This window comes from Triturus cristatus, chromosome 2_1 (assembly GCF_964204655.1).
Source record: "Triturus cristatus chromosome 2_1, aTriCri1.1, whole genome shotgun sequence".
NCBI lineage: Eukaryota > Metazoa > Chordata > Amphibia > Caudata > Salamandridae > Triturus > Triturus cristatus.
Window position 1 is genome coordinate 175,242,068 of NC_140581.1, and position 23,848 is coordinate 175,265,915.

The 23,848-nt window shown below is 46.6% G+C and overlaps 1 protein-coding gene and 1 long non-coding RNA gene across 2 annotated transcripts in view; one reads left to right on the top strand and one right to left on the bottom strand.

Moving 5' to 3' along the window:
- LOC146863912 (uncharacterized) overlaps nt 1-23,848 on the top strand; it is a 347,433-nt gene that overhangs the window by 232,617 nt on the left and 90,968 nt on the right. The gene's annotated exons all lie outside the window — the stretch shown is intronic.
- LOXHD1 (lipoxygenase homology PLAT domains 1) overlaps nt 1-23,848 on the bottom strand; it is a 1,221,805-nt gene that overhangs the window by 221,741 nt on the left and 976,216 nt on the right. Inside the window, exons 34-35 of the mRNA XM_085629301.1 lie at nt 14,201-14,363; nt 3,241-3,395 (exon numbers count right to left, since the gene is read on the bottom strand). Coding sequence (XP_085485427.1) covers nt 3,241-3,395; nt 14,201-14,363 — 318 coding nt within the window. The remainder of the gene's footprint in view (nt 1-3,240; nt 3,396-14,200; nt 14,364-23,848) is intronic.

A 23,848-nucleotide genomic window follows, 5' to 3' on the forward strand; every position in this document is an offset into this window, starting at 1 on the left:
AGTAACCAGTTTAGGCTAATCATTTAATCAGCTATACCTGGATTACTCCAACCAGATAAGAAAGAGATGGGTCGTTGATGAATTTTCCACAAAAAACAGATAACTTTGGCCTAAATTTGGGCCACATTAGTTCATTTGTCTTCCAATTTAGTCAAAGATTGTTATATTATATTATTTGAGATCACAAATAAGCCTATCAACTCAATTCTAGAGTACCTAAAGAAGATTTTACTGATGCTAATATAGTAAACAGGTATACACTATTGGGTCTGAGAAAAGATTCCAGCTTGGACCACTGTCAGATCATTCATCTGCACGCCCATCTTATTTTTTCTCAATATATACTGCACCTTATCTGTTTTCACTTTTGCTTGTGGCACGCTGAGTTTCCAGAATTTGTCCTCTAATCTATATTGTTTTTTGTCTTTATTTTTTCCCACTTTTGTCCAGACAAGGTACTGAATTGGGTGGCATCATTCTTAGGCAATAGACAACTGGTGGTGGCATTGACGCAGTTTATGTCGTCCAATGCTGACCCTTTTGTACTAAATTTAACTATAGAACAATCTCCTTGCTTCCACTGCCTGCAAAAGTGCTAGCGAGATAGGAGAATCTTCAAATCTTCAACTTTTTGGGAGACACCTCTTTAGTGCAACCTACTCAGTCAGGCTTCAGAGAACATTTTAGTACAGACACAGCTCTGGTAGAAGTGGCTGAAGAGCTTAGAGAGATCCTGGACCAGGGAGACATGGTTGCTGGGGTCCTTTTCGATCTCTTTGCAGCCTTTGACACTGTGTCTCTTTTCATTCTTTTAAATAGACTTCAGGAGGCCTTCTTTACTGGCACGGTCATAAAACAGTTTACATCTTTCCTGGAAACAGAAGTCAAACTGTGGTATGTCCTCCCTTTAAAACTACACCCCACAATATCGAGTGTGGCATCCTGCAGGGCACATCACACAGCCCTACGCTTTTTAATATCTGTATTGCCCCTTTAGCAAAAATGATCAGGGCCTATGAGCTGAGTTTGATACCCCATGGGGGCGACACCCAAATTGTGGTGTCAGCAGCACAGAATATGGAGGCATCTGGGAGGAATTTCTTGGCTTGCTTGACAGGGATTCAATAAAACTGAATAAAATTCAACAGAAAAGAAAACAGAGGCCCTTTTGTTGGGCAAGCAGGTCTTGCTCTTGGTGTCTGGAATAGCTAAGTAATCCTCCTACACACCAGTGACAAGCAAAAGGAATCTGGGGATCCTTCTAGACAACAAGTTAACCTGTTTTGCGAATAACAAAATCCCACATGTGATATACTATATTTCTGTTATTGCCGACCACCTCGAGGAAGATGGTTGTCCAAGCACTGATTGGCTGGAGATTGGATTATAGGAATGCGCTGCATCAGGGGTTTCTGCTGTACCTGCTACAAAGGCTTCAGATTGTTGAGAACATGGCAGCAAGAGTAAGGGCCTTATGTATCAAGCCTTTTCCCCGTTTGCAAACGGGCAGATTCTCAGAATCAGCCCGTTTGCAAATTGGAAAAAGCCTTTTCGGATGCATCATCCCAAAAGGCCATCGCAAAATAGAGAATTGCAAAATTTGTGATTCTCTATTTTGCTAATGCAATTGAGGAATTGCAAATTGCGATTCCTTAAATGCAATTCTGGAAGCACCAGAAATTTGCTTTTTTGGCCTTAAGGAATTGAAAATTACCAACAACTTCAAGTTGGTGGTAATTTGCGATTTTCTTTAAAAAGCACTTTTTTGATTTTTTAAAAGTGCCATATGTCTCACATACATGCCCTTGGGGCATGTATGTGCGCAAAATGTGCACATATGCATATTTCAGGGGTGCAACAGGGAGTCCTTTTGGCAACCTTGCAACCTTGAAATTGCATTCTCAATTTGCGATTCTCTAATTGGTAATCGCAAATTGAGAATGTCTTCCCATTCATTCCTATGGGCCTCCTAGCCCATAGGAATGAATGTGAAGGTATTCCTTATTTGCAAATCTCAATTTGCGATTCGCAAATAAGGAATATGTAGGATTCTCAAAATTTTTGCAAATCCTAAATACATTGCATTTTGCGATTCTCTAATTGTGATTCGCTAAAAATCGCAATTAGAGAATCGCAAAACTCTTTTTTGATACATATGGCCCTAAATCCCTATTGGTTAGCTACAGATATCGGAAAACTGCATTGGCTGCAAATAAGGAAAATAATCTGTCTGAAGACCCTGTTTCTTGCATATAAAGCCTATCACGGTTTGGGGCCCTCCTACCTCAGAAGCACAATGCAGAGATATATCTCATAATATGCCCATGTTTGGCAGAAAAAAGGGCTAGTAGTGGTACCCAGAACTAAACTTACTAGATACGGAGGTAGAGCCTTATATAGTATGGACCCCAGCCTTTGGAACAAACTTCCGCAGGAGCTGAGATTAAGTAACAACCTTTTATGTTTTCGGAAGCTTTTGAAGACATTGCTCTTCAACAAATGATCCTCTTCCTGGCCTAGTGGTTGGAGCCTTCGCTGAGTCACTTTGGGCATTTTAGCACCGGGCACCATTTCAAAGCGATTGTGCTTTAGAAATCCCAGTCAATCAGAAATATGAAATAAGGGTACATTCTGAGCTCGGCCGTCTCAACCCTTCCGTTTAATCATTATCTGCAACTTCAGGCAGTCCTGCTACATTTCTTTGAGGTCATGTATGATTACAACATGGATATTCTTCTGAATGTCAAGAGGGTGAAGTAGGTTATGACCCATCATCCATTGTAAATCAGACAGCTGCATGCTATGAAAACGTTAAATTTTGATTGCTTCCTAGCAGGTCGATATCTAGGTGTTAGTTGTGCTCCACAAACTCTCTCACAAGGACACATGCAGTTCATATTTTCTCACTTTTGTCCCCTCATAGACAGTGGATATCCGCTAACGTACTTTAATGTACTTATCTGCTGCATATCTATTGAAATATATCATGTTCCAATTACCCCAGACACTTGAAAGTGAATCTAGGGCCAAATTCGATAACCTGATCACTGAATCTCAATCGCCTTCTCCTAGTAAAACATGCACATTTTGATTTGACAGCTGACCTGTGAGATCCACTGCAATATTCTCTTGCATTTTTGCAGTCATTGAGCATTGATCAAACTCTCTTCACAAATAGGAAAACAAAAATAAAAAACACATTCAATTTTATAAATCAACATCAAAGCCTTTGTTCTGTACCTGTCCTCTTTCAAACTTATTGGAGTTGGCTTCAGACTTGCTGAGTTTTCGCTCTCCTGTGTCACCCAGGTCACCATATATTGTAATGAAAACATTTGCATCAGTTCCAGCACCATAAATGTCCCCGGTGAACACGGATACTTTGTAAGTATGAGCTGCGATGTGAGTAAAAAAAAGAGATGACCCATCAGCTCTTAAGTTAACAGTAAATAGATAATAGACACAAATTCCTCCACGGTTCTTCTTTCATGATACAGAGCTTCTACCCCCGCGCCCTATTTCCCCCCAGCATGAGTGGCTGTCATCGTGTCTTCTTGGGGCTCTGGTCTTGGCAGTCATCTGTGGCTTTTGAACTGCAACTCTCTGACAGTGGGCAACTAGTTTTGGTTACTGGAATGATCAGCCTAATGATCCAAATGTCAGTCAGCACTAAATAAGGTCAGTTTTCGCTGACTGCCCAATAGAGATGCCACTACCGTGTTAGGCTTCCTTCCAGCTCGCTGTGGCCATGATTGGGACTACTGTTCCCCGTAAGGAAATGCTGCTCTCTTACCTCCCCATCCCATAATAAGCTCAGCTGAATGTGGCATTGCCAACACATTATGGGCCTGATTCACAAGCGTATACTTTTGTGTAAGTTTATGACTGCTATGGACAAAGGTACTTTACTTGCAGTATCTTTACGACTGAGTAGTCTCTACACATAAAAAGATAGGACAGTTCTAACTTTTTATGTGCGGAGACCCCGCAGTCGTACAGTGCCATGTTCAGAATCGTTATTTCAATTGTTGCTTAATGATTATTTAGAGTACCATAAAAAATGTTGCCCTCTATTTAGACATTTTGCTTTCCTTTTGGAGATAGATATATTATTTTCCAAAGTCATACGGCTTCCATTAGAACCTACAGCTCGTCACATGGAAGCACTGGCGTAACGAAACTTGAGGGGGCCTGCCTGCAAGGCACGTGGAGGGGCCCCCTCCAGTCTCAATCAGGAGCTCTGCAGCCAGAGTGCTGTGCTGAGGGCCCCCCCCGCACCGCGGGGGCTGTGGGGACCTGTGTTACGCCCCTGAATGTAAATTGTCTAGTAGATATAACACTGCCAAGGTGGGTGAGAGAAATATAGGTCCAATGATAAATGTAAGAGTTATCACTGAGAACGTATCCCTTTTAAACTTTATTTCACATATTTAGATCAATCGGACAATTGTATTGCCATTTCCTTTCCTAATTCATCCTCCCCAACAAAGTCATCTCTTGATCACTGACATTTAACACAGCAATGAGGTATTAGCTTGTGTACATAACACATGCACAAAGCAAATCAACTAATCATAAAATATCTGCACCGTGTTGACCTCTTAAAAGCAAACCATTGAAAGGTGGAAAGTGTCTTGAATAACCATGCTGCTAGAAACCTATCGGCCCACTTTCTGGCTAGCCACAAGCTCATTCTAAAAGGGCCACTGCAGTCAATGACACTCCTATAAGAAGCATCCCTAACTCAGAGATATATAAGGCAGCTACCTGGAAGTCAATATGTACCTTTGGCAGGCAACATTAAATTGATTCTAATGATAGAGCAGTTGTGGTAGCAAATCAAGTATCTTTGTGCAACTTGTTGTCTAAGTTTATAATGATGATTTAGCTTCTCCTAGCTTTTCCCTCCACTGGTATTCGAGATGAGATTCCAAATCTATTCTGCTGTTTTTGAATATCCCTTCAACAGTATAAACAAGGAAAAGCAAGGTTTGCTAGCAGTTTGATGGCGAAGAGCATTTAGGCAGGCTGTAATGCATATTCCTGAATTAATGCACCTCAAGCTGTGGAAACCATTCAAGGACTTTGTGTCCTAGGCCACAAACAGGAAACATCAATTGGACAGGAAAAAAGGCTGTAGGAAGGCACAAAAGACACCTCATCTTATAGAAACGGGTCAGTATAAAAATGTGGCCTCATAATGGGAGAACACATATAAACACTGAACTTCACCTAAAAGGGTTGATTATTTCTACACCAGAGGTAGTGTTGTGTTCACAAGTAACTAAAAAGGACATCAGCTGGAGCCAGAACATTGATTCAAGAAAGTGAAGGTAATTAACTTCGCTCCATTTACACAGAGATTTCCTTAACGAAGTGTGTCTTTCATGTCTTGAGAAAGGTGAGGAGAATTTCCAGCATCAAGCTTATAAAGCACCTCCTGTTACAGTGTATTGTCATGGAGGTGTGCAGGTTGATAGAGGTGAATGGTCTTGATGCAAGTATTTTGAGAGAGAATTATGCTTTTATGAATAGCAACTCTACGTCTATCAGGAGAGGCAGAATGTGAATAACGGTCTTCACTACATCTATCAGGTGAGCTGCCAAGTGGAGGATTCCTTTGACAGGGTCAGGAGTGGTCTTGGGTCGACCACCACGCAGAACGTTGCAGCTGTCTTGGGACGAGCCACTTGATATTTCTCATTAAATGTAGCTCAGATAAGTCACTTTGACGAGACTGGCTAGATAGCCTTGCATGGACAGTTTGGCTATACATTGCTTTGCCAAGAAATTTGACAGATAATATGCCGAGTAATTTTCAGTTCTGTTATTCATAGTGATTTTCTGAACAAAGCAAACTAGCTTTTTATAAAGAGGGTTGAGTGTGAAGGAAGAGTTGGCCATCCAGGTATGTTGCTTGGGAAAAAAAGCTTACAAATTTAGTTTACAAATACAACACTGGTCATCATCTGCATACTAATGGCAGATATCCAACAGTCATTTCTGAAAATATTAGCCAGGGGGTTTCACATACAGACAAAAAACTGAGGCAAGTGTCAACAAACCTTGTAGTGCTCCAACTAGAGAGGGCATGGGGTTTTTAAAGACTCTATCTCAATGTATTGTGATTTTTCCTTCAGAAAGAAAGAGAACCGACCTTGGATGTAGCCATCCAACCCTATCTAGCCACCCAAGCCCATATGTTATAAGAATGTCTAGGAGAATTCCATGATCAACTATATAAAATGCTGCCCGATTAGGGGAATTTGCGTATCCTTTCTTTTACCGAAATAAACTGTGGTCAATCTATAGACTTCAGTTCCATATAAGGGGTGATCATTTTTCAATTTTTTGTGTTGTCTCATCCCTCCAAACTCAGCTGTTGGTCTTGTAGGCCACATATTTTCAATATGTGGCAAGCAGGCCAATATCAATGACTAATCTTACAGACAGGATTAGCACACCTGGATCCAGGATACAATCAGCATTGTTCTTAGCAACATGGAAAATAGAAACGAAAGACATGTTAGTGATGATAAAGAGTCAAACATCTCTTTCTGGTGATTTAAGTTATACACAGTACAAAATGAGGGTATGTAAAGTTTTCTTGTGGCCAAGAAGTGTGAGGCCAAGTTGTGAGAAAGTGGCTCTGTATATACTGTTCCCTAATAGGTACAGGGTGTACAGAGTCCACAGTCCCCCAGAGGCTGATAGAGGTCAAAGTTAGGTATGACCTTACTCTCAAAAGTGGTAGCTTGGTCGAGCAGTAAGGCAGTACCAGAGGACAGTGTAAAGCATTTATTGTACACACTCAGTCAGCAAATGGTTTCACACACTCAATAACTGAACTCTAGGCCAATGATTTATATATATAAAATATATGCTTGTTTTATTTTTAGAACCACAAAGGGAGTAAAAATATACTTTCTCAGAATGAGAGGTTGAATATAAATACTTTTGTCTTAGGCAATAAATTTGTGTAAACAGTCACAGTTGGTTGCAATAAACAATCCTATTTCCTAAACATAACAATGCATTGAGCTCAATGGTAAATTCAGGTTATTTGTAATAAATTACTTTTCAGATTACTTTTGGAATTCCAGGTCTGGCTCCTAGAACCAGCCTGGGGTCAGTATTCAGAATCAAGTGATGAAAGTCGACTTAATAACTGTAATGATTTTTAAATAATATTTAGCTATTTCAAAAGTTAGCACTTAGAAAATATTTCACAGAAAACATTCAATGGATCTCTATGGCAAGAAATTCAAATTGCAGGTAGAGTACTTTATCGTTACTTTAGTAATCCAGGACTGGGTGCCTAGACCCAGGACTGGGGTCCTTATCAAAAGCAGGTAAGTAATTTCGTTTGCAGAAATGGTACGATTTTAAAAGAATATTTCAAATTTGCAAAAGTAGACAGAAGAAATTTCACAGAAAAGCAGACAATGGTTTCCTATGGGAGAAAAATGAGTTAGAGGTAAGTATAGTTGTGAACACTTTTCAGAGTCAGGGCTGGGCACCAAGATCCAGCACTGGGAGCTCACCTAGGAGCAGGTGAGTAAATTCGTTTTTGTCACTTGGCTGATTTTTGGTGAATTTTTGCAGTTTTGAAAAGTTCACACTTAGAAGATTTTTGAAGAAAAAGTCAGTCAATGTTACCCTATGAGGAAAACGAAGTTAGCGGTTTAAGGGTAAGTACTCGACTGGTAGAGTTGAAATTCCGGGCATGGACTCAGGGGTCCCCCAGTGTCAGGTAGGTACAGTTGGTTCACCCTCAGCGGTTTCAGGACGGCCGGGTGCAGAGAGAGTTAGGCCCAATGTTATCCTATGAGGGATAGGGGGGCCTTGGTTGGTGGCTGCTGTCTGGCAAGCCACGCGGCTGTGGGAGCTGGGCTCCTGGTCACTTACTCAGGGCAAGTGGGGAAGTAGGTTAGTGTAGAGAAGGCACTGCCAGGGCCACTCGGGCGGCTGGGTGCAGGGTGCTTTTGAGCCTTCGGGCGCTCAATGGAAATCAATGGGAATGTTCCGGTTTGGAAAAAAGGCTGCAGGCTCGGGGACGAGGATGCTTCAGGTGCCACCACCACTTCGAGAGGTAAGTTGGGTAGTTGTAGGTTAGGTGGGTACCCCGGGATTGGGCACAGGGGGCCGCAGGGCGCCGGGTGCAGGGGTGCCTTTTGATGTCGGAAATCTTACCCTCTGGTTGATCGCGGTTGGGGTGTCACTCTGTTCTGAGGCTGCAGGCTTCTTCCGGAATGTCGAGGGGGGTCCTTGGGTGCCGGACTCGGGGTCACAGTCGCCGTGGGGTTGTCCTCAGGGTCTTTGTCCACTCCGGCACTGGCCAGGTTTGGCTGGTGCAGAGTGTGTTGGGTCCGCGGTTCCGGGCTGCTGCCCAGGGTTAAAAATAGGTTTCTTGAGTAGAGCCTCTACTCATGGGAGACCCAGGGGCTTAGAGCCAACAGGTAGCCAGGTCCTCCGGGGTTGGTGAGGTTGCTGGCCACGAGAGATGCCGCGCTGGTGCAGGTTCGAGAGTCGACAGGCCGGTAGGGCTGGGGCCAAAGCAGTTGGTGTCTTCTTCTCTTTTTAGCAGCTGCAGGGCAGGTCCTTGTTCTTCTTGCTCTTCTTGTAGTTTTCTATCTGGAATCTGGGGAAGGAAGGTTCAGGGGGCCCCTAAATACTAGATTTAGGGGCGTTACAGGTAGGTGAAGGCCAGGGACCAATGGGTCCTTGTCCTGGGGTGGGTACACCCCCTATCCTGCCTCTCTCCTGTGGGAGGAGGGCAGTAGCCTAATCCTGATAGGGTAGGGCCTCCCATCTTCAAGATGGCGAGAGCCCGGAGATGTGCTTCACCTCGCCTCCCCCACCTGAGGGGTGGGGTGGGCAGGCTGGCACATCCCCTGTCCTTGTATGGGGTTTCCGGCCAAGCTTCCTGCCAGAGTGGGGGGTTGCAGTGGCCTGGGGAAACTCCAACTGGCGGCATGCCTTTGAAGCTTCCCTTTGCTCATCCTGGGGGAGGAGATTTCTCACCTCACCCAGGATGTGCATTGTTGCAGGCCCGGGAGAGCAGGGGCTCTCCCACCCAGGGGTCCAGCAACGTGTCTGCTGTGTGGCAGCCTGGGCAGCCTCAGAGCAGACGTGGATTGTAGGTTAGCTGTAAGGGGGCATCTCTAAGATGCCCTCTGGGGTGCTTAGTACATTAAATCCCACACTGGCATCAGTGTGGGTTTAATGTGCTGAGAAGTTTGATACCAAACTTCCCAGTCTTCAGTGTTGCCATTATGGTGCTGTGGAGTTCGTGTTTGACGAGCTCTCAGCACCATGTACTTGTAAAAAGGCAGCACTGTACTTACAGTGCCCAGGAATGGACCTGGGTACTGTAGGGGCACAGGGCTCCTGCTCCTGTGCCCACACCATAGGCATAAGGCACCCAGCCAGAGGGGTGGCTGACATATGCCTTGGCAGTATAGGTAATGGGCATGGCACACAGAGATGTGTGCCATGTCGACTCTTTGTTTTGTCCTGCGCCCAGACACTCAGCCTGCAAAGGCAGTGTGTGTGTGTAAGGGTACAGGGCCTCTAAGGGTGGCACAATGAGTGCTGCAGCCCTTAGAGGCCTTCCCTGGTCACAAGGCCCTGGGTACCTAGGGTACCATTTACCAGGGGCTGACATGTGGCCAGGGTTTGCCAATTGGGAGTTTGTGTGTTTTAAGGAAGGAACATAGGCCCTGGGCACCTGATTGGCAGGAGCCCAGGGCACAACAAGGAAAAGTGCATCAGCTATTAGGCAAAAAAAGGGGGGGTTACTGCAACAGAAACCCACTTTCCCACTTTCTTGCATCCAGATTTGCGCTGTATGAAAATGCCTGTTTTCACATGATCATCCCAATTTTGTGGACTGATGCAGTGGCTTCTAGACTCTGTATACTGGGACTCAGCTAATGAGGCCCAAGTGTATGTGTCCTGATCCCTAAAAACGTGTCAAATTGGCTAACCTTAATCGCCAAATGTAATTTACCAATAAGCCCGGATACCCACGGCCTGTAAGTTAATGTCACTATTGGACTGCAGCACATATTGTGCCACCACTAAAATGACAATGCAAAGCATGTCTTCCGGCCTGCTCCTGCAGCCTGGGCAGGTAGTTAAAAACTGCATTTTCGACCTGGCAAATTAAATCTTTTGTCAGACCTAAGCTTTCCCTTTTAATACTTATAAGTCACCCCCAAAGAAGGCCCTAAACGCCCATAGGGCAAGGTGCATGGTATTTAAAAAGTAGGACATGTGTCCTTAACGTTCACATGTCCTGGCAGTGAAAAAGCTCCAAAGTTGTCTTTAAGTGTAGCAAGATTGGCTCTCCTGTAGAAAAGCACTAGGTTACATTATAACACCTTTTAATGTATACGTTCAGTTTGGAAATAGCTAGAACAGTGATTAAAAGACTAAAATGAATGCTAACTTAAAATACAATCTAATGGTGAAGTCGGATTATAAATTATTATTTTTAAATTCTACTTTTAGAATGTTTTTCTGCCTAAAGCCTCTAGTAGCCTTTTTCAGAATTAATCTCCAGCTGTCCCCTGGCAGTCTACTGACCACCGGCAAGGTTGTGTGAATGATTCCCATAAAAGGAAACAAAGGGTCTTGGCTGGGAGGATGTGCAATCTCCTGCTGACAGGATGGCCTGGGGAGGGATGTACCCACCGAGTGTACTAGGTTCAAAGGGGCATCCCCTGTCACAGGTGGATATAGCTCAATCCCCAGGACTGCCCAATCCTTTGCCCAGGGTTGAGAGCGACACCAATCTGATAGGGGGGAAACCTGTTCCAAATCTAGATTACAGGTGGAATTTCTCATTTTCCAAGACGATACAGCTCAGGGGTGTGCACAGAGCTCTGACCTGGGGAAGAAAGGTTCTGCCATGTTGGAGTCTGGCAGAGGAAGACACTGGGGGACTGCTTAGGGCCAAACGCCTAGGAAATGTGCAAATGTTACCCCTAGGAAAAAAAATTCTAATTGCAAGCTAGTGCCAGATATAGAAAGTGGAACCCCTGGGTGCCTTCTTCAGAACACATCTGGAGCTGTGGAAGACAGAAGCAGAATAGCATCTGCTGTTTATCCTGTGGAGAGACACTCCAAGGACTGGCCCTGCTACCCACTTGTATCCAGGACAGAAGAATGTACTCCAAGGGCTAGTTGGCTAGCCTCCTGTTCAGCTCCAGGAACACAAAAGCTGCAAGAAGCTGAGCTCTATACTGAGCCCAGCTGACCAGGTCCAAATGGATTTGCCCTGGACCCTGTTGGTAGCTTCTGGGAGATTCAGTCATATTCCCCAAGTGGTGCTCAGAAGGTCCTGGACCCTTGGCTGGTGTCAGAGTATACTCTTCCCCTTCTACAATTTCAACATTGGACACTTGGAAACTTTTTCTGAACTTTTTTCCAAAAGAATCAGTGACTACCACCGGACTGCCCCCGATCCGCTGATGTCGAACGGTCAGTTGGATTCAACTTGCTGGTCTGCCTAACTGAAAGTAACATGACTTGTAGAAACGTTTTCAAGTCCAAAAGTAGAGGACTTCACCGGGACAAACACGGAGCAGCACCACAAAGACAATGACGCCTTCCTGCGCCCTGACTTCGGCCGCTAGGAGTTTTCCAGCCATCGAAGCCGAGAGCTTCGAACTTCTCACTGGAGCCAACAGCAGCGGCCCATGCAGGTAAGAGCAGTGGGGCTGGTTGCGGGGGATTTTGACTGACGACGCAAGTGAAAATCTATTATTCATTTCATTTTCCCTGGTGGTCGCCTGTCGAATTCCCTCCCCCCTTCCCCCAACCCGGCCCCACGGCTCCAAACGCTCCTACCTGCACGGGCCGCTCCTGGGAGCCAAGGCTCCCACTTTGGCCCTACGCTCCAGTGGCCTCTGTCGAAAAGTCCCTCTTCAAATCCACTCTGCAGCGTGACCCACTAATGACCTTGTCGACAAGGACTTTTCTTCAGAAAGACAACCAAGTCTGAGGGTAAACTTTCCCTCGGGATGAACCTGCTCCCTCTATCCAACTCATGCTCTATAAAGGCTGGCATTAAACTTTTGACTTTGAACCGGTCTAGCATGACAAGATAACTGTGCTTTTTGGCTCTAGAATTATTTAAAACTTCTAAAAATCATATCTCTGGCTCCCTACACCTGATTTTATTGTCGCTTTTGGTATCTATTTGTTCACTAAAAGTTATTCAATTTTTATTAATACGAGTGGGATTTATATTGTGTTGTCTTTCCTACTTTTTAACTGTTTTCATACTAATACATGCCTTTACATATTTCTCCTAGGTTTGGGCAGTCTTCTCTATGCTACAGCTAGAAATGGTCGAGCTCAGGTTTAAATTATTGAGTCCTACATGTACCTGGTAGAGAATAGTGCCAATACTACTTGAAGAGGACCATCATCAACTTAAACTAATGATCCACTTTCTCACAAGCACAATGTAATGCTGTGTGGAAATCTGTGGGCAGCATTACACAAATGGCAAAAAATTATGCAGCTTTGTATTTGCCTTGAGTTGTGCCCCATTGATGTAATTAAAGGCGCTCGCTTCAAAATGTAATCTCAGTGAGAATTTACCAGCGATTTAGGATTGTGCTATGGAGCAAAAGTGAGACAGTAGAATATTGCATGAGACCGGTACATCAGGCACACACTTGAGTGCAAATGTCTCTGCACAGACGATCGCCCAGATGTTACTTGCATAATAATTTCACTTCATGAACAGCCGACTGAAGCTGAACTCGGACAAGACGGAGGTCCTCATCCTCGGCTCCACCCCCTCATCCTGGGACGACTCCTGGTGGCCGACGGCAGTAGGAGAACCCCCTACACCCACCAGCCACGCACGAAACCTAGGGATCATCCTCGACTCCACACTCTCCATGACAAAGCAGGTCAACGCCGCCTCCTCCTCCTGCTTCAACGCCCTCCGCATGCTTCGCAGGATCTTCAAGTGGATCCCCACCGAAACTAGAAGAACGGTCACCCAGGCCCTCGTCAACAGTAGACTGGACTACGGCAACGCACTCTACGCAGGAGCGCCGGCCAAACTCCTGAAACGACTCCAACGCATCCAGAACACCTTTGCACGCCTGATCCTCGACATCCCCCGCCGCAGCCACATTACACCCCACCTGAAAGACCTGCACTGGCTCCCCATCAACAAGAGGATAACCTTCAAGCTCCTCACCCACGCACACAAGGCACTCCACGACACCAGACCAGTGTACCTCAACAGAGGACTCGGCCTCTACACCCCCGGCCGCCAACTCCGCTCCGCAGATCACGCCCTCGCCACCGTCCCCGCATCCGAAGAGTGACCGCCGGTGGCAGATCATTCTCCCACCTCGCCGCCAAGACGTGGACCACCCGCCCCATCCGCCTGCGGCAGACCGAAGACCTTCTAACCTTCAGGAGACTCCTCAAGAACTGGCTCTTCGAACAGTAGCAGCATTCCCCCCCCCCATCGCCTTGGGACCCTCACGGGTATGTAGTGCGCTTTACAAATGCTATGATTGATTGATTGGTTCATGTAAATTTATACACATGCTATACGTGGGAAAAAGACATAGTTTCGCTACTACCATTGTTTCTACCTGTTTATTCATTTAGCATGTGTATTCAACAGAAAGGCAAATAATCCTACTTTGCGTGACACTATTTGACCTGGCTTTGCATGGAATCTTAAGAGTTTTGCACTGTCCCCTCCCTTTCACACCAACTCTGCCTGACGAGTGAATATTTGACACCATAAGTGCTGCAATGCAATTTAAAGATGTGCATGATTCAAATTTCGGGGCAAAATTCCTATAGTGCGTGGGTAGATTGACTGCCATTTGAACAGCTTTGTGTCATGCAATGCCGCCTATTGTGCCAGATGTAGCAAAGGGATTTACCCATTCTGTATCTATGGAAAAATGTGTTCATAAACATGTCCCATTGTCTTCTCATCTCGTGCAAACTAAAGCATAGTAAATCTTGGCTCTAAGTATCTCTTTATCACCCTCCTGAACTGCAATCAAACAATGCACACTGGAACTAAATGCACCCTTCCCTGCTTGTGTGTTAATGCCCTGTTGGTCCTTTAGTGTAAATACGTAAGTAGAGAAGAAAGGAATTTTTATTTCCAAGCATTTCTGTCTGTGGGTGTAGATTTACTTACTTTCCAAGGGGTCCTCCACCTCGGTCTCTATCTGCTTTAAAGTGCCATCCTTCATGAGTTTTTCTGTGAACACGTCAGACGGCACAAGCTCACGCACCGTCTCGCCGTCATCCTCTGATCTCGCGAGCCATCTCTCGCAAGGGAAGGTCACTGTTTCCGATCCCTGCATGCACGGGTAGAGAGAAACAGCCAACATCAGCTCTTACTTAGTATACTGTAAATCATGTGACGTCTTCTGATTTGTGATCCTAGTCGCAAGTACACAGAATTACAGTGTCCAGCTTTGAAAAACATATTTAACCCCTTCAGAGCAGTGGCGGCTCCTCTGCTATAGCGGAGGAGCGTCGTCCCACTGCTTTCTTGCAGTATGAGAAGCAAAAACATACAATTATAATAACTTTCAGTTACTACCATTTAATGTTTCCTTTGCAGGCGGGTTGGTGCGCGGGGCTACTCTGTTAACGGAGCACGGAGCAGGGAAGGGGAGGAGTGGTTTGCCCCTCTCGGGCCGCCCAAATCAGTCATGCGCACTTTCTCCTTCTCCATGCAGGCTGTATTAAAGCCTGCATGGAGAACATGCCCACCCCTCCAGCCCCAGGCTGAGCGCCGTGTCATGGCGGTCAGACCAATCACAACGTTGCATTGCAGCGTTGTGATTAGCTGTCTGCTTCCTGTTCCTGGAGTTGACGACAGGAGAGCAGGAGCAGAGACGCAGGACCTGGCCTAAAGGTACGTTATTTTATTTTTTTATTTTATTTTTATTTATGCTCCCTCTCACTTCAAGTTGGTGGTAATTTGCAATTTCTTTAAAAAATTCACTTTTTTGCATTTTTCAAAGTGCCATGTCACGCACATACATGCCCTTAGGGCATGTATGTGTGCCACATGTACACACATACATATTTCAGCGGTGCAACAGGGTGTCCTTTTGACACCCTGGCACCCTAGAAATTGCATTCTCATTTTGCGATTCTCAAATTGCGAATCGCAAATTGAGAATGTCTTCCCATTCATTCCTATGGGCCTCCTAACCCATAGGAATGAATGGGAAGGTATTCCTTAATTGCGATTAGCAATTTGCTAATCGCAATTAAGGAATGCCAAGGAATGGCTAAACATTTGCGAATTATTTGTTACATCCTGTTTGCGATTCTCAAATAGCGATTCCCTAAAAATCGCTATTTGAGAATCGCAATTACAGTATTTGATACATATGCCCCTAAGTTCGAGTCTCGGCAGGGACGCTCAAACATCCAGTGATTCTGGGCAAATCACTTAATCTCCCCGTGCCTAAAAATCAATGTGTCCATCTGTAACGCAAGGGGTGCTCATGTAAAGCACACCGATAACTTCTGGTCGAGTTTGCGCTATATAAAACTGCACAAACAAATTTAAGGAAAAAATTCTGCAACCTCTTTGTAGAAAATAAAGGTGCAGTGAACTGTGCAATTTCACTGCTGTTTTTTCCAGGAAGTACTGTTCCAAATTTTGAAATTACATTATACTGGTCATAGTTTTGTTATCATAGTTGTGTGCAAAACAGCTGCGAAACTAGGCCTTTATAAGTATCAGCACATTATTTGCACCGTAATGTGGAAGCATAATTTTCTACAACATTTAACATTTGAGTAGTTTCCTCTACGTTTCTTTGGATTGCACCAGCCCACAATAAAGCTGCAGAATAATTCTCTGCGTTGTCTACGAAGATTAGGTTTCCTGTACTTCCACACGCACAAGGGAGATTGTGCCGCTGAAATAAATCACCTGAAGAGCAAAACTTCAGCGCTGAGGTTATTGTGCATGAATTTCAATTTCCTCCACTATGCAGAATTGAGTAACAGTAATTTCAAATTCGCATAGCTGTAGTCAAAACAATTGTATTGTTTATTTCTTTAAATATACCGGTTTTCTTTAGCCATAATAATAATAAAATTAAGAAAGACCTACACCATTTAGCAGAATGAATCTGGCTGAATACTAAAAATCTTTATCTAAAAGCTTGATAAGCCACTTTCTGGCGTACAGTCTGTATGCAAAAATAACTTCATGCAATAATCACCATTAACATATTGCAAATGAACAATGTTTAAAGTTATTGTGTTGGTGCAGCGCTTTCTCAATGACTGTTGGTTCTAGGCGCATTTCCAACCAGTGATGTGGAGTCCGGGGGCTTCAGTGAACTGCATCCACTCCCAGATTCTGTGTTTGACCTCATGGTCACAGGTTTGAATCCATGCGCATCAACTCATCCTGATCGATAAAATAAGTACCTTTGGGTCGGGTACCACTAAACCTCTGTTAATCAATGCCAACATGCCCTGTAGGGTGCTGAACACACACATGGTGTGACAGACAGGGATACAATTGAGTGATCTGCAAGGATCTCTGTGAATTTAACCATTTCATCACAACTGGTCTGCGATCCACCAGTCATGCTTTTCACGTTCCCTACGGCCAATATTATTGGATAACAAATGCAGCACATCCCGTCAACATTATTGAGAGAAATATTGTTTAGGGCATATCTGATTCATTGTCTAAGTGCAGAGACTGTAGGAGAGTTTTATGTTTTGCCCTGACGATCATAAGGCTGACACTGCGGGTATCTGCATGGAGACCATTCCATAGTGGTGGGCTAGCGACAGAGACGCACCGACCTCCTCCGCTCTTCGAAACCTCTAGGAGGCTGGGTTGGTCAGAATGCATTGGGCATGAAGACTGGGAGAAACTGTTGAAAGAGCTAGCAAAATAGAAGTAAACACATTTCTTTTGTTATACGTAGTTGTGCTTTTGGCTAATTTCCATTTTAATTAATTAGGCGTATGGCAGCAATTAACACATATTTTGCTGTGAATTGTGATAGCCATATGCAGTATGTTACACTGCATATATTAATTTCAAATACAAAGAAACAAATTAACTGTGACTACTACTACAGATGAAAGTATGTATTTGAGGTTAATAAAAAATATGTTAGGCATTTTAGAAGTAGAAATGAACACTTTACTCACGACAATTGAAATAATACAAACACACACAAATAAAAGTGAAAGTTATATATATGAGGTTGGTGTTGCAGACCCTTCACACCAAGATGAAGGCTCTCCAGGTCTACGCAGGGGTTTGGAAATACCCACATAGGAATGCCCACCTTTCTTCTAGCTAGGGTCATAATTCTAGAACATTAAAACTGTCATGTTTTATGGCAGTACCATGCTTAGAAGCAGCGTTCCCCAATTGGGGTTCGTCCCCTTTAGCATTGCCTGTGGCCCTCGGGCAAGGGGTAAATTGTATTCATGAATTTAAATCAATTCTTCTCCTGTTCGGAATCGAGACAGAAATGAAATATTGAAGGACTGTAGAGCCACAATTATTCATTTACCCCTGACGAAGGGCTACACCAGCCCGAAATGCATTGGGATGGGATAAGAAACAAATGCTACTTTTGTTGATCAATATGACATGAAGTAATCAGGTGGGATGAAGAAAATCAAATACCACCATTAAATTATAAACAAATTTAAGAGAACTTCGATTGATGATTATTTGATTTAAATTCATGAATACAATTTACCCCTTGCCCGAGGGCCACGGGCAGTGCTAAAGGACACCAACCCCAATTGGGGAACACTGCTTCTATTTCATTCTGTTCACACTCAAGGATCAGAGACTGACATCCTTTATGCACACTACAAATTGAGTGCGAATCAACACAAAATTGGAATACAGGGAGTGCGCAATCTTTGTATATATGAGTACCATGCTTAGCCCAGCTTTTTTGTTACCCAGAGATGTACCTCAAAGATGTTCAACAACGACATATGTAGTCCATTCTGGTTGAATAAATCAGTGTGATGTAGCTTACATGGGAAATTTGAATGTTGATATTTCCTCATTTGCATGGGGTTCTGGTCTCATGCAAATGAGGAATGCTCTTGTCCTGTAACTACCGAGGGAAGACATGGCTTGGCAGTTCGGGCTGGACTGTTCCCATGAGGCACAGGGTCAAGACTGATTTGCATATGGCCATGTCTAAACTGGGGTGGTGTAGTGGGCAAAAGAACGATGGATTTAACCCAGATCTCTTGACTGGGGGAGCATGTCTGCATTGTCAGCATTCCGTCCATCATTTGTTTGTTGTAACGCTTTTCGCCCTAAGTGGGATGGGTATTCCCAGACGTGGGACCCGTGCTCACTACGCTACTGGAGTCAAGCTATCCTGGCTGATGACGGCTGATAGCCAGAAACCGGTCCTAGGATGCTTGATTCCGGTCCAGGGAAGACATGGCTTGGCAGTTCGGGCTGGACTGTTCCCATGAGGCACAGGGTCAAGACTGATTTGCATATGGCCATGTCTAAACTGGGGTGGTGTAGTGGGCAAAAGAACGATGGATTTAACCCAGATCTCTTGACTGGGGGAGAATGTCTGCATTGTCAGCATTCCGTCCATCATTTGTTTGTTGTAACGCTTTTCGCCCTAAGTGGGATGGGTATTCCCAGACGTGGGACCCGTGCTCACTACGCTACTGGAGTCAAGCTATCCTGGCTGATGACGGCTGATAGCCAGAAACCGGTCCTAGGATGCTTGATTCCGGTCCAGGGAAGACATGGCTTGGCAGTTCGGGCTGGACTGTTCCCATGAGGCACAGGGTCAAGACTGATTTGCATATGGCCATGTCTAAACTGGGGTGGTGTAGTGGGCAAAAGAACGATGGATTTAACCCAGATCTCTTGACTGGGGGAGAATGTCTGCATTGTCAGCATTCCGTCCATCATTTGTTTGTTGTAACGCTTTTCGCCCTAAGTGGGATGGGTATTCCCAGACGTGGGACCCGTGCTCACTACGCTACTGGAGTCAAGCTATCCTGGCTGATGACGGCTGATAGCCAGAAACCGGTCCTAGGATGCTTGATTCCGGTCCAGGGAAGACATGGCTTGGCAGTTCGGGCTGGACTGTTCCCATGAGGCACAGGGTCAAGACTGATTTGCATATGGCCATGTCTAAACTGGGGTGGTGTAGTGGGCAAAAGAACGATGGATTTAACCCAGATCTCTTGACTGGGGGAGAATGTCTGCATTGTCAGCATTCCGTCCATCATTTGTTTGTTGTAACGCTTTTCGCCCTAAGTGGGATGGGTATTCCCAGACGTGGGACCCGTGCTCACTACGCTACTGGAGTCAAGCTATCCTGGCTGATGACGGCTGATAGCCAGAAACCGGTCCTAGGATGCTTGATTCCGGTCCAGGGAAGACATGGCTTGGCAGTTCGGGCTGGACTGTTCCCATGAGGCACAGGGTCAAGACTGATTTGCATATGGCCATGTCTAAACTGGGGTGGTGTAGTGGGCAAAAGAACGATGGATTTAACCCAGATCTCTTGACTGGGGGAGAATGTCTGCATTGTCAGCATTCCGTCCATCATTTGTTTGTTGTAACGCTTTTCGCCCTAAGTGGGATGGGTATTCCCAGACGTGGGACCCGTGCTCACTACGCTACTGGAGTCAAGCTATCCTGGCTGATGACGGCTGATAGCCAGAAACCGGTCCTAGGATGCTTGATTCCGGTCCAGGGAAGACATGGCTTGGCAGTTCGGGCTGGACTGTTCCCATGAGGCACAGGGTCAAGACTGATTTGCATATGGCCATGTCTAAACTGGGGTGGTGTAGTGGGCAAAAGAACGATGGATTTAACCCAGATCTCTTGACTGGGGGAGAATGTCTGCATTGTCAGCATTCCGTCCATCATTTGTTTGTTGTAACGCTTTTCGCCCTAAGTGGGATGGGTATTCCCAGACGTGGGACCCGTGCTCACTACGCTACTGGAGTCAAGCTATCCTGGCTGATGACGGCTGATAGCCAGAAACCGGTCCTAGGATGCTTGATTCCGGTCCAGGGAAGACATGGCTTGGCAGTTCGGGCTGGACTGTTCCCATGAGGCACAGGGTCAAGACTGATTTGCATATGGCCATGTCTAAACTGGGGTGGTGTAGTGGGCAAAAGAACGATGGATTTAACCCAGATCTCTTGACTGGGGGAGAATGTCTGCATTGTCAGCATTCCGTCCATCATTTGTTTGTTGTAACGCTTTTCGCCCTAAGTGGGATGGGTATTCCCAGACGTGGGACCCGTGCTCACTACGCTACTGGAGTCAAGCTATCCTGGCTGATGACGGCTGATAGCCAGAAACCGGTCCTAGGATGCTTGATTCCGGTCCAGGGAAGACATGGCTTGGCAGTTCGGGCTGGACTGTTCCCATGAGGCACAGGGTCAAGACTGATTTGCATATGGCCATGTCTAAACTGGGGTGGTGTAGTGGGCAAAAGAACGATGGATTTAACCCAGATCTCTTGACTGGGGGAGAATGTCTGCATTGTCAGCATTCCGTCCATCATTTGTTTGTTGTAACGCTTTTCGCCCTAAGTGGGATGGGTATTCCCAGACGTGGGACCCGTGCTCACTACGCTACTGGAGTCAAGCTATCCTGGCTGATGACGGCTGATAGCCAGAAACCGGTCCTAGGATGCTTGATTCCGGTCCAGGGAAGACATGGCTTGGCAGTTCGGGCTGGACTGTTCCCATGAGGCACAGGGTCAAGACTGATTTGCATATGGCCATGTCTAAACTGGGGTGGTGTAGTGGGCAAAAGAACGATGGATTTAACCCAGATCTCTTGACTGGGGGAGAATGTCTGCATTGTCAGCATTCCGTCCATCATTTGTTTGTTGTAACGCTTTTCGCCCTAAGTGGGATGGGTATTCCCAGACGTGGGACCCGTGCTCACTACGCTACTGGAGTCAAGCTATCCTGGCTGATGACGGCTGATAGCCAGAAACCGGTCCTAGGATGCTTGATTCCGGTCCAGGGAAGACATGGCTTGGCAGTTCGGGCTGGACTGTTCCCATGAGGCACAGGGTCAAGACTGATTTGCATATGGCCATGTCTAAACTGGGGTGGTGTAGTGGGCAAAAGAACGATGGATTTAACCCAGATCTCTTGACTGGGGGAGAATGTCTGCATTGTCAGCATTCCGTCCATCATTTGTTTGTTGTAACGCTTTTCGCCCTAAGTGGGATGGGTATTCCCAGACGTGGGACCCGTGCTCACTACGCTACTGGAGTCAAGCTATCCTGGCTGATGACGGCTGATAGCCAGAAACCGGTCCTAGGATGCTTGATTCCGGTCCAGGGAAGACATGGCTTGGCAGTTCGGGCTGGACTGTTCCCATGAGGCACAGGGTCAAGACTGATTTGCATATGGCCATGTCTAAACTGGGGTGGTGTAGTGGGCAAAAGAACGATGGATTTAACCCAGATCTCTTGACTGGGGGAGAATGTCTGCATTGTCAGCATTCCGTCCATCATTTGTTTGTTGTAACGCCCTGTAACTACCGAGGGCAAGTAAGCCCACATGGGGCACACTAAAGCCTGCATTACGTGCAGTCCGGCTAACTGCGTTACGTGCGGCAACTGCAGTAACAGAACAAATCGGAGTTTTGGTGATAAATATCAGCCGGTCAAACCTGACAACCTTTACTGGGGCATTAATATCCAGCATTTACTGGACCCTTGACCCCACCAGGTAGGTCGCTCCCCCTCCGCACAGCACCGCCTGTGTGTCCCTGCCCCAGCTGCCGCTGCTGGTGAGGAAGTTCGAGGCCCTCCACCACCCGCAGGCTACCACCTGCGCCTCTTCCCTGGTGGCCAGTGGTAGGCCGTAGGTTTGTTCATCTTCCGCTCTATTGTTTTATTGTATTGCCTGTATTTCATTGTTGTGTCTGTGACTGCTGTTGCTCTGTCTTCCCCCGCTGCCTGTTCGTGGTCCATGCCCGTTTTCTTCCCTCTGTTCCCCTCGCTGTCCCCGTGTCTCTCAGCCCAGTTTTTCCTTCTGTACCCCTCGCTGCCCCCGTGTCTCTGCCCGGTTTCTCCTTCTATACCCCTCGCTGCCCCCGTGCCTCTCTGCCCGTTTTTGCCTTATGTTTCTCAGCTGCCCCAGTATTCTTGTGCCCTGTTTGCCTTCTGTGACACTCATTTTTCCTGTATTTCTAAGGCAAGCCTGTCTGCGCCCGTCCGCGCCTGGACCGCGCCCAACGCCAGAAGCCCTGGCCCCCGCACCCGCCACAATGACCGCCTCCACTACGACGCCAGCACTCTGCACGCTCTCAACTCCGGACGGACCCACACCTGCTTCAAGGCCACCCCGAAACGCACACACAGTCCCTTCACCTGCAGGAACTGCAGCTACACCAGCCTCAGAGCCGACGAACCACCGGCCAAGAAAGACCCCAACCACCTCCGATGCATACTACTGAACACCCGCTCCGCACGCAAACACGCCGTCGAGCTCTGGGACCTGCTCAACACAACATCCCGGGACGTCGCCTTCCTGACAGAGACCTGGCTGAACGCCTCCTCCGCACCCGACATCGTCATAGCCATCCCAGACGGCTACAAGATCACCCGCAGAGACCGCACCAACGGAGTCAGAGGAGGAATCGCCATCGTCCACAAGAACAGCATCAGGGTCTCGACTAGCAGCGACGACGTGCTCAGCACCGCCGAACACATGCACTTCCAGATCCACACAGACCCTAACTCCAGCCTCAGAGGCACCCTCGTCTACCGACCCCCCGGACCCCATCCCCAGTTCAGCGACTCCATCACCGACTTCATCAGCACGCACGCACGCACGCACGCCCTGACCTCCACCTTCTCCTCAAGCCTGCAAGTCTCCGTCAGCCACACCACCGAACTCCTCTGGACCGACCACCACACACCACTGCACCCAACAGATCCCCCACCGCTGCTGGAGCAAAATCACCGACGACCAACTACATGCAAACCTCGCTCTCAGCCCACCCACCGAACCCTCCAACACCGACGACGCTGCCCACAGCCTCAGACGCTGGATCGAGAACTGCGCCAACACCCTCGCCCCACTGAAGAAACCCCCCACAGAGACACCAGCAAGAGGGTCAGCTGGTTCACCCAAGAACTCCTTGCCACCAAGCAAGCCTGCCGGAAGCTAGAGAGGGAATGGCACAGTGAACAAACTCCAGACAGCCACGCAGCACACAAGGACCTCCTTCAAAGACTGCCTCGACAACAACACACACAATAGCAAGGAGCTCTTCAACATCGTGAAGGAACTCGCCAACACCAGCTCCAACACCAACGACATACCGCCGTTGCAAGCCCTGTGCGACTCCCTCGCCACCTTCTTCCACTGCAAGATAGCAGACATCCACGACAGCTTCAACACCCAGACAGTCCCAACAGACAGCAACACAACAGACCCTCCGCACGCCATCGACCATGAGCCCCTGCTAGCCTGGGCCAGCGTGAGCGTCGATGACACCATCAAGACCATGAGCACAATCCACTCCGACTCTCCGTCAGACCCATTACCGCACCACGTCTTCAACAAAGCAAGCAGCTCCAGTGCACCCCACCTGCGCAACATCATCAACCTCTCCCTCGAGACCGCGACCTTCCCAGAGAGCTGGAAACACGCCAAGATAAACACCCTACTCAAAAAACCTAAGGCAGACCCAAGAGACCTCATGAACTTCTGGCCCATCTCTCTGCTCCCCTTCCCAGCCAAGGTCATCGAGAAAATCGTCAACAGACAGCTAACCCGATACCTCGAAGAA